The sequence below is a fragment of the Mobula hypostoma genome, chromosome 7 (assembly GCF_963921235.1).
Source record: "Mobula hypostoma chromosome 7, sMobHyp1.1, whole genome shotgun sequence".
NCBI lineage: Eukaryota > Metazoa > Chordata > Chondrichthyes > Myliobatiformes > Myliobatidae > Mobula > Mobula hypostoma.
Genome location: NC_086103.1, coordinates 14,143,642 through 14,153,632, shown reverse-complemented (window position 1 = coordinate 14,153,632; position 9,991 = coordinate 14,143,642). Strand labels below are relative to the sequence as shown.

Sequence of the window (9,991 nt, the reverse complement as noted above, 5' to 3'; positions counted from 1 at the left end):
CAGTCTGTGTGCCCACAACCCCGGGTTCCAGTCTCGTTACAGTCTGTGTGCCCACAACCCCGGGTTCCAGTCTTGTTACAGTCTGTGTGCCCACAACCCCGGGTTCCAGTCCCGTTACAGTCTGTGTGAGTCTGTGTGCCCACAACCCCGGGTTCCAGTCCCGTTACAGTCTGTGTGCCCACAATCCCGGGTTCCAGTCCCGTTACAGTATGTGTGCCCACAACCCCGGGTTCCAGTCCCGTTACAGTCTGTGTGCCCACAATCCCGGGTTCCAGTCTCGTTACGGTCTGTGTGAGTCTGTGTGCCCACAATCCCGGGTTCCAGTCCCGTTACAGTCTGTGTGCCCACAATCCCGGGTTCCAGTCTCGTTACAGTCTGTGTGCCCACAACCCCGGGTTCCAGTCTGGTTACAGTCTGTGTGCCCACAATCCCGGGTTCCAGTCTCGTTACAGTCTGTGTGCCCACAACCCTGGGTTCCAGTCTCGTTACAGTCTGTGTGGCCACAATCCCGGGTTCCAGTCCCGTTACAGTCTGTGTGCCCACAACCCCAGGTTCCAGTCTGGTTACAGTCTGTGTGCCCACAATCCCGGGTTCCACTCCTGTTACAGTCTGTGTGAGTCTGTGTGCCCACAATCCCGGGTTCCAGTCCCGTTACAGTCTGTGTGAGTCTGTGTGCCCACAATCCCGGGTTCCAGTCCCGTTACAGTCTGTGTGAGTCTGTGTGCCCACAATCCCGGGTTCCAGTCCCGTTACAGTCTGTGTGAGTCTGTGTGCCCACAATCCCGGGTTCCAGTCCCGTTACAGTCTGTGTGAGTCTGTGTGCCCACAATCCCGGGTTCCAGTCCCGTTACAGTCTGTGTGAGTCTGTGTGCCCACAATCCCGGGTTCCAGTCCCTTTACAGTCTGTGTGAGTCTGTATGCCCACAATCCCGGGTTCCAGTCCCGTTACAGTATGTGTGCCCACAATCCCGGGTTCCAGTCTCGTTACAGTCTGTGTGCCCACAACCCCGGGTTCCAGTCTCGTTACAGTCTGTGTGCCCACAATCCCGGGTTCCAGTCTCGTTACAGTCTGTGTGCCCACAACCCCGCGTTCCAGTTTCGTTACAGTCTGTGTGGCCACAATCCCGGGTTCCAGTCCCGTTACAGTCTGTGTGCCCACAACCCCGCGTTCCAGTCCCGTTACAGTCTGTGTGCCCACAACCCCGCGTTCCATTCCTGTTACAGTCTGTGTGAGTCTGTGTGCCCACAATCCCGGGTTCCAGTCCCGTTACAGTCTGTGTGCCCACAATCCCGGGTTCCACTCCTGTTACAGTCTGTGTGAGTCTGTGTGCCCACAATCCCGGGTTCCAGTCCCGTTACAGTCTGTGTGAGTCTGTGTGCCCACAACCCCGCGTTCCATTCCTGTTACAGTCTGTGTGAGTCTGTGTGCCCACAATCCCGGGTTCCAGTCCCGTTACAGTCTGTGTGAGTCTGTGTGCCCACAATCCCGGGTTCCAGTCCCGTTACAGTCTGTGTGAGTCTGTGTGCCCACAATCCCGGGTTCCAGTCCCGTTACAGTCTGTGTGAGTCTGTGTGCCCACAATCCCGGGTTCCAGTCCCGTTACAGTCTGTGTGAGTCTGTGTGCCCACAATCCCGGGTTCCAGTCCCGTTACAGTCTGTGTGAGTCTGTGTGCCCACAATCCCGGGTTCCAGTCCCGTTACAGTCTGTGTGAGTCTGTGTGCCCACAACCCCGGGTTCCAGTCTCGTTACAGTCTGTGTGAGTCTGTGTGCCCACAATCCCGGGTTCCAGTCCCGTTACAGTCTGTGTGCCCACAACCCCGGGTTCCAGTCCCGTTACAGTCTGTGTGCCCACAATCCCGGGTTCCAGTCCCGTTACAGTCTGTGTGCCCACAACCCCGGGTTCCAGTCCCGTTACAGTCTGTGTGCCCACAATCCCGGGTTCCAGTCTCGTTACGGTCTGTGTGAGTCTGTGTGCCCACAATCCTGGGTTCCAGTCTCGTTACAGTCTGTGTGCCCACAACCCCGGGTTCCAGTCTCGTTACCGTCTGTGTGCCCACAATCCCGGGTTCCAGTCTCGTTACAGTCTGTGTGCCCACAACCCTGGGTTCCAGTCTCGTTACAGTCTGTGTGGCCACAATCCCGGGTTCCAGTCCCGTTACAGTCTGTGTGCCCACAACCCCGGGTTCCAATCCCGTTACAGTCTGTGTGCCCACAACCCCGGGTTCCAGTCCCGTTACAGTCTGTGTGCCCACAACCCCGGGTTCCAGTTCCGTTACAGTCTGTGTGAGTTTGTGTGCCCACAACCCCGGGTTCCAGTCCCGTTACAGTCTGTGTGAGTCTGTGTGCCCACAACCCCGGGTTCCAGTCTCGTTACCGTCTGTGTGCCCACAATCCCGGGTTCCAGTCTCGTTACAGTCTGTGTGCCCACAACCCCGGGTTCCAGTCTCGTTACAGTCTGTGTGCCCACAACCCCGGGTTCCAGTCTTGTTACAGTCTGTGTGCCCACAACCCCGGGTTCCAGTCCCGTTACGGTCTGTGTGAGTTCCAGTGGTTTTTCACACACAGAGTGGAGTGCTCAGGAATGGATCTCTGCCTGCAGTGGCGGTAGAAGCAGATACGATCAGGATACTTAAGAGAATCTGAGATAGGCACACGGATGATAGAAAAATGGAGAGCTACGTGGGAGGGAAGGGTTAGATTGATCTTGGAGCAGATTAAATGGTTAGCACAACATTGTGGGCCGAATGACCTGTATTGTGCTATAATATTTGTTCTATGTTCTCAATCATCCCACATCTTATCCCAACCATATTGTTTTGGGAAACCACATCCAATGCCCTGGATGTACCTGCAGTCCCCTGCGTGCGGTAATCACGACCAAAGAGACGGGTGGAAGAGTGGAACCTGCCGGAGGACGCTGCTTTCATGTTTGTGAAGTGCTGCTGGAATTCGGAGTGGGAGTATGCAAATACATAGTGCCTGCCAACCTCTTCCCACACAGCAGACGTTGCCAAGAGTGGGCACCAGCTCCCCGAGCGCAGGAAGGCTGTACGGGTGATATCTGAAGGCTTCTGCTGAATTACTGCTCCAGTTAATCTGTGGGAGTCTGCACTCGGGGTGAAATCCAGTCTCTGCAAACCTTCAGACTTTCTACTTATAGGGTCACGGAGAGAGCAGCAGGGATAAAGGACCATCAGCCCAGGCACTTCCTGCTGGTATCCACCCAGCTCATCCCAATTTCCTGAACTCAGCCCATCTTCCTCTGAACCCCACCCCTCCACATACCTCGGGAACCCCGTCATGATCCAGTGGCATACATTGTGAAACTTGTTTTGCAGCAACCGTGCCTAAAACATTACTCTAAATTACAAAAAGAAATATATAAAAAGAACTGTGTGTCACCAAAAGAGCAAAATAGGCCAAGACCTTTCACCAGGACTGCAGAGGAAGGCAGACAATGCCAGAATAAGAAGGTGGGGGGAGGGAAAGAAGACCTGGGTGGGTGTGACAGACGGTGATGGGTGAGATCAGGTGGGTGGGTGTGACAGACGGTGATGGGTGAGATCAGGTGGGTGTGACAGACGGTGATGGGTGAAACCTGGTGGGTGGGTGTGACAGACGGTGATGGGTGAGACCAGGTGGGTGGGTGTGACAGACGGTGATGGGTGAGACCAGGTGGGTGTGACAGACGGTGATGGGTGAGACCAGGTGGGTGGGTGTGACAGACCGTGATGGGTGAGACCAGTTGGGTGGGTAGAACAGACCGTGATGGGTGAGACCAGGTGGGTGGGTGTGACAGACAGTGATGGTTGGACCAGGTGGGTGTGACAGACGGTGATGGGTGAGACCAGGTGGGTGGGTGGGTGTGACAGACGGTGTTGGGTGAGACCAGGTGGGTGGGTGTGACAGACGGTGATGGGTGAGACCAGAGGGGTGGGTGTGACAGACGGTGATGGGTGAGACCAGGTGGGTGGGTGTGACAGACGGTGATGGGTGAGACCAGGTGGGTGGGTGGGTGTGACAGACGGTGATGGGTGAGACCAGATGGGTGGGTGTGACAGACGGTGATGAGTGAAACCTGGTGGGTGTGTGTGACAGACGGTGATGGTTGGACCAGGTGGGTGTGACAGACGGTGATGGGTGAGACCAGGTGGGTGGGTGGGTGTGACAGACGGTGTTGGGTGAGACCAGGTGGGTGGGTGTGACAGACGGTGATGGGTGAGACCAGAGGGGTGGGTGTGACAGACGGTGATGGGTGAGACCAGGTGGGTGGGTGTGACAGACGGTGATGGGTGAGACCAGGTGGGTGGGTGGGTGTGACAGACGGTGATGGGTGAGACCAGATGGGTGGGTGTGACAGACGGTGATGAGTGAAACCTGGTGGGTGTGTGTGACAGACGGTGATGGGTGAGACCAGGTGGGTGGGTGTGACAGACGGTGATGGGTGAGACCAGGTGGGTGTGACAGACGGTGATGGGTGAGACCAGGTGGGTGGGTGTGACAGACGGTGATGGGTGAGATCAGGTGGGTGGGTGTGACAGACGGTGATGGGTGAAACCTGGTGGGTGTGTGTGACAGACGGTGATGGGTGAGACCAGGTGGGTGGGTGTGACAGACGGTGATGGGTGAGATCAGGTGGGTGGGTGTGACAGACGGTGATGGGTGAGATCAGGTGGGTGGGTGTGACAGACGGTGATGGGTGAAACCTGGTGGGTGGGTGTGACAGACGGTGATGGGTGATACCAGGTGGGTGGGTGTGACAGACGGTGATGGGTGAGACCAGGTGGGTGGGTGTGACTGACGGTGATGGGTGAGACCAGGTGGGTGGGTGTGACAGACGGTGATGGGTGAGATCAGGTGGGTGGGTGTGACAGACGGTGATGGGTGAGATCAGGTGGGTGGGTGTGACAGACGGTGATGGGTGAAACCTGGTGGGTGTGACAGACGGTGAGGGGTGAGACCAGGTGGGTGGGTGTGACAGACGGTGATGGGTGAGACCAGGTGGGTGTGACAGACGGTGAGGGGTGAGACCAGGTGGGTGGGTGTGACAGACGGTGATGGGTGAGACCAGGTGGGTGGGTGTGACTGACGGTGATGGGTGAGACCAGGTGGGTGTGACAGACGGTGAGGGGTGAGACCAGGTGGGTCGGTGTGACAGACGGTGATGGGTGAGACCAGGTGGGTGGGTGTGACTGACAGTGATGGGTGAGACCAGGTGGGTGTGACAGACGGTGAGGGGTGAGACCAGGTGGGTGGGTGTGACTGACGGTGAGGGGTGAGACCAGGTGGCCCAGTGAACCGATGCTGAATTCAGCTAAAATAAATCAACCCCCCATTCTCTCCCTATATAACCAGGCAGTCTCTTACATTATAGGACTGTAAGACGTAGTGGCAGAATTTGGCTATTCAGCCCATCAAGTCTGTTCCGCCATTCCATCATTTATTATCCCTCTCAACTCCATTATTCCTGCCTTCTCCCCATAACCTTTGACTTCCCTGATTAATCAAGAATCTATCGACCTCCACTTTAAATATACACAATGACTTGGCCACCACAGCCATGTGTGACAATGAATTCCACAGATTCACTACCCTCTGACTAAAGCAATCCCTCCACATCTCTGTTCTAAATAGATGTCCCTCTGTTCTGCGGCTGTGCCCCCTAGTCTTAGACTCCCCCAGTACAGGATGCCCCACATCCACCCTGTTGAGACCTCTTAATATTCAATAGGCTTCAATGTGATCCACCCTCATTGTTCTAAATTCCAGCGAGTACAGGCCAGAGCCAGCAAAGGTCTTACCCAATCTCCTCATGTTAATTGAAACTGCTTCTCCAATCCAGATCACAACAACTCAAATCCGGATCGGATTGGAAATTGGGCAGAGCATTGGCAGATGGAATTTATAAAGATAAAGAGCAGTTTTCTGTGTCACATGTACATTGAAACATACAGTTAAATGTATCGTTTGTGTCTACGAGTATGTGGGGGCAGCCCGCAAGTGTTGTCATTTTGCTGGCGTCAACATAGCACATAGAACACTGTAGCACAGTACGGGTCCTTTGGCCCACAGTGATGTGCCAGCCTTTTAACCTGCTCCAAGATAAATCAAACCCTTTCCTCCCACAGAGCCCTCTGTCTTTCTGTCATCCAGGTGTCTAAGAGTCTCTTAAATGTCCCTAATGTACCTGCCTCTACCACGACCCCTGGCAGGGAGTTCCACACACCCACCCACCATCTACTTTGACATCCCCCCTCCCCCAAATCCTCCTCCAATCACCTTTATTTTCACCCTGGGAAAAAGTCTCTGGCTGCCTACTCGGTCTGTGCCTCTTATCATCTTGTACGCCTCTATCAAGTCACCTCTCATTTTCCTTCACTCCAAAGAGAAAAGCTCACTCAACCTATCGTCATAAGACATGCCCTCTAAGCCAGGTGGCATCCTGGTAAATCTCCTCTGCACCCTCTTGAAATTTAAAGAAGAAACATCCTCTTCTCCACCTCTAGCCCTTCTGCAGATCCCCTTCACTCCGAGTTATCTAGGTTCTCACCTTCCCAATGCTGAAAACTACAGAAAAGAAATGAGCCCTTCAGCCCACCTTGTCTATGCCAAATCATTAAAACTGCCTAGTCGCATCAACCTGCTCTCCATTCCCCTCCCATCCAAGTACCAACCCAAGTTTCTCTTAAACTTTGAAGATGAAATCACCTCCACCAATTGTGCTGACAGCTCATTCCACACTCTCACTAACATCTGAATGAAATAGTTTCCCCTTATGTTCCTCTTAAACATTTCACCCTTCACCCTTAGCCCAAGACTTCTAGTTGTAGTCTCACCCAACCTCAGTGAAAAAAGCCTGCTTGCATCTACCCTATCTATAATCCTCATAATTTTGTATACCCCTATCAAACTCCCCTCAGTTTTCTATGTTCTAGGGAATAAAGTTCTAACCTATTCAGACTTATAACTCAGGTCCTCCAGTCCCAGCAACGTCCTTATGTTTTTTTCTGTACTGTTTCAATCTTATTTACATCTTCCTTGTAGGTAGGTGACCAAAACTGCACATAATATTCCAAATTAGACCTCACCAATGTCTTACACAACTTCAGCATAATATTTCATCTCCTGTACTCTCCAACCAATAGTCCATCTCTTCTATCAGAATGCCACACGACAAAATTATGAGGGGTATGTCTGTCTGTCTAGTTACCATATCCGATGAGGACTTTGGTGACCATGGTTTTCCATATAGATCTATCCTTCATTTTTTTGGATGACTTCCATTTCCTCGATGTGTAGCCACCTGGCTATACTTTTGATGTACATAAGCCGAGGTTGTCTTCTAGGTTTGCTCCCCTCGATCTTTCCAGAGAGTGTGAGTTTTTCTAGTTCATCTTTCCGCATGATGTGTCCTAGGAATGTGAGTTGTCTTTCTCTTATCGTTGGTACGAGTGATCAAACTGCTTGGGCTCTTCTGAGAACTTCTTCATTTGATGTGTATGTGGTCCGTGATATTTTTAACATTCTCCTGTAGAACCATAATTCAGCTGCTTCTAGTCTCTTTTCCATTGCTGGGGAAATGGTCCAGCATTCACTTCCATAAGTCAGGATAGAATAAATGTAGCACTGCAGTATTCTGTTCTTAGTGTACATGCTCACCTTTCTGTCTGTTAATATGCTCTTCATTTTTTGGAAAGCTTCTTTCGCCATTGCCATTCTGTATTTGATATCTGTGTCACACCTGCCATCACTTGTTATCAGGCTGCCAAGATATTTGAATTTGTTGACTTGTTTGATGTTTGTATTTCCGATCTTGATCACACATTGCGGGATGTTTGTCTTTCTGGAGATGACCATGCTTTCTGTCTTCTTGGTGTTGATTGAGAGGTCTCTGCGATTACTTTCTGCTGCCACTATAGTGAGTAGCTCTTGAAGTTTTGTTTCTGAGTCAGCTATTAGTACAATGTTATTTATATTATTTATATTGTGAGTCCTTTGATGTCTTTGATACCTCTCAAGATATTTTCACTATACAGGTTGAATAAGTCTGGTGAAAAGACACAACCTTGCCTGACTCCTCTCGTGATATTCATATACTCACTTACTTCTCCTTCTATTCTGCTGGGGTATAGATAGGGTAAATTCTATACCCCAGGAGGGGGGAGAAGATGGCGGCGCGACCGCAGCACGCGCGGCCGCTTTGGTGAATGATATCTGTAATCTGTCAAGTAGGGGACCGTGCACAATTCCGATTTGATGGAGACGGACGTGAGAGCACCGAGGAACATCTGGAAAACTTCTGAAATGCCTGCTTCACTGCCGCTGCTACTGTGTGGTAACCGGAATCTCCGGAGCAGAAGGCCCCGAAATCCTCAGCTTTGCGTGTTTCAGCAGCCGGGGAGAGGTCGAAGGCGCTCGGCAGAGGATGGCACTCGGGAGGCTGTATCAGAGAGGCTGGTCGGAGGCTCGAAGTTTTCGGACGGATCAGCAAGTTGACGGTGCCTGGAGGTTTATGGCAGGGAGTTTTTCCCTTTTGCCACCTGCTATCAGGGACTCGGGAGTCGATCGACTCGGGGACTTTTGAGACTTTTTTTACCATGCCTATGGTCTGTTCTTCATCAAATTATGGTATTGCTTTGCTCTGCTGTAACGATATGTTATAATTATGTGGTTCTGTCAGTGTTAGTCTTTGGTCTGTCCTGTTTTCTGTGATATCACTCCGGAGAAACATTGTATCATTTCTCAATGCATGTATGCATTTCTAAATGACAATAAAAGAGGACTGAGTGTTCTCATAATCTAATCTAAACTAATTTAAACAGGCTTTTTCCACTGAAGTTGGGTGAAACTAGAGGAAGAGGTCATAGGATAAGACCATAAGACAAAGGAGCAGAGTTAGGCTATTCAGCCCATCAAGTCTGCTTCACCATTTCATCACGGCTGATTTATTATCCCTCTCAACACCACAGCCCTGCCTGCTCCCTGTAACCTTTGATGCCCTGACTAATCTAGAACCTATCAACCTCTGATTTAAATATACCCAATGAAATCCTCCACAGATGTCTCTGGCAATGAATTCCACAGATTCACCTCCCTCTGGGTAAAGAAATTCCTCCTTATCTCTGTTCTAAATGGACGTCCTTCTATTCAAAGTTTAAAGGTGAAAGAACGGAGATTTGATAGAGGTATACAAAATTATGAGGCATATAGGTAGGGTAAATGAAGGCTTGTTGAGACTGAGGTTGGTTGAGCCTACAACTTGAGGTCATGGGGTAAGGGTGAAAGGTGAAATGTTTAAGGGGGAACATTTAGGTGATCCTCTTCACTCAGAGGGTGGTGAGAGTGAGGAACGCGCTGCCAGCACAAGCGGTAGATACAGATTTCATTGCAATGTTTAGAAGTTTTGGATAGGTACATCGATGGGAGGAGTATGGAGGACAATGTTGGTGCAGGCCAATAGGACCAGGCAGAATAACAGTTTAGCATGAACTAGATGGGCCGAAGGGCCTGTTTTCCTTTAGTGCTCTATGAGTCTTTAACTCTATGAATCTGCAACCCTGCTAAAATCTGCCCTTAACCTCTCCTGGTCTGGGTGCAGCCCCTCTTCTCCTTCACCCCACAGCTGTCAGTCACTCTCCCTGCAAGTGCTTCCTTTGAGGCACCCATAAACTCTGCACGGCTTGGTCCTCAGGTGAGGAAGCTTACCTTGAGATCTCGATGCACAATGCCCATCTGATGACAGTGAAGGACCGCTTCGAGGATCTGCTGGATACAGTGACTGCAAAACAGAGATCCAGGAAGAAAGACTTATTGGACGATCTTTTGCAAAGTGTAGCAAGTATTAGCTTGGGTGCTGGGAAACCACTATCGGAACTGGTTTATTATTGTCACATACACCAAGACACAGTGTAAAGTTTTTGTTTAGCAACCCAGAGAGATCATTTCATACGTAAGTACACCAGGGTAGTAAAAAGAAAACAGAATGCCAG

The 9,991-nt window shown here is 51.1% G+C and overlaps 1 protein-coding gene across 1 annotated transcript in view; it reads right to left on the bottom strand.

Moving 5' to 3' along the window:
* Positions 1 to 9,991, bottom strand: part of LOC134349146 (calcium/calmodulin-dependent protein kinase type II subunit alpha) — a 255,671-nt gene that overhangs the window by 53,616 nt on the left and 192,064 nt on the right. Inside the window, exon 6 of the mRNA XM_063053055.1 lies at positions 9,708 to 9,780. Coding sequence (XP_062909125.1) covers positions 9,708 to 9,780 — 73 coding nt within the window. The remainder of the gene's footprint in view (positions 1 to 9,707; positions 9,781 to 9,991) is intronic.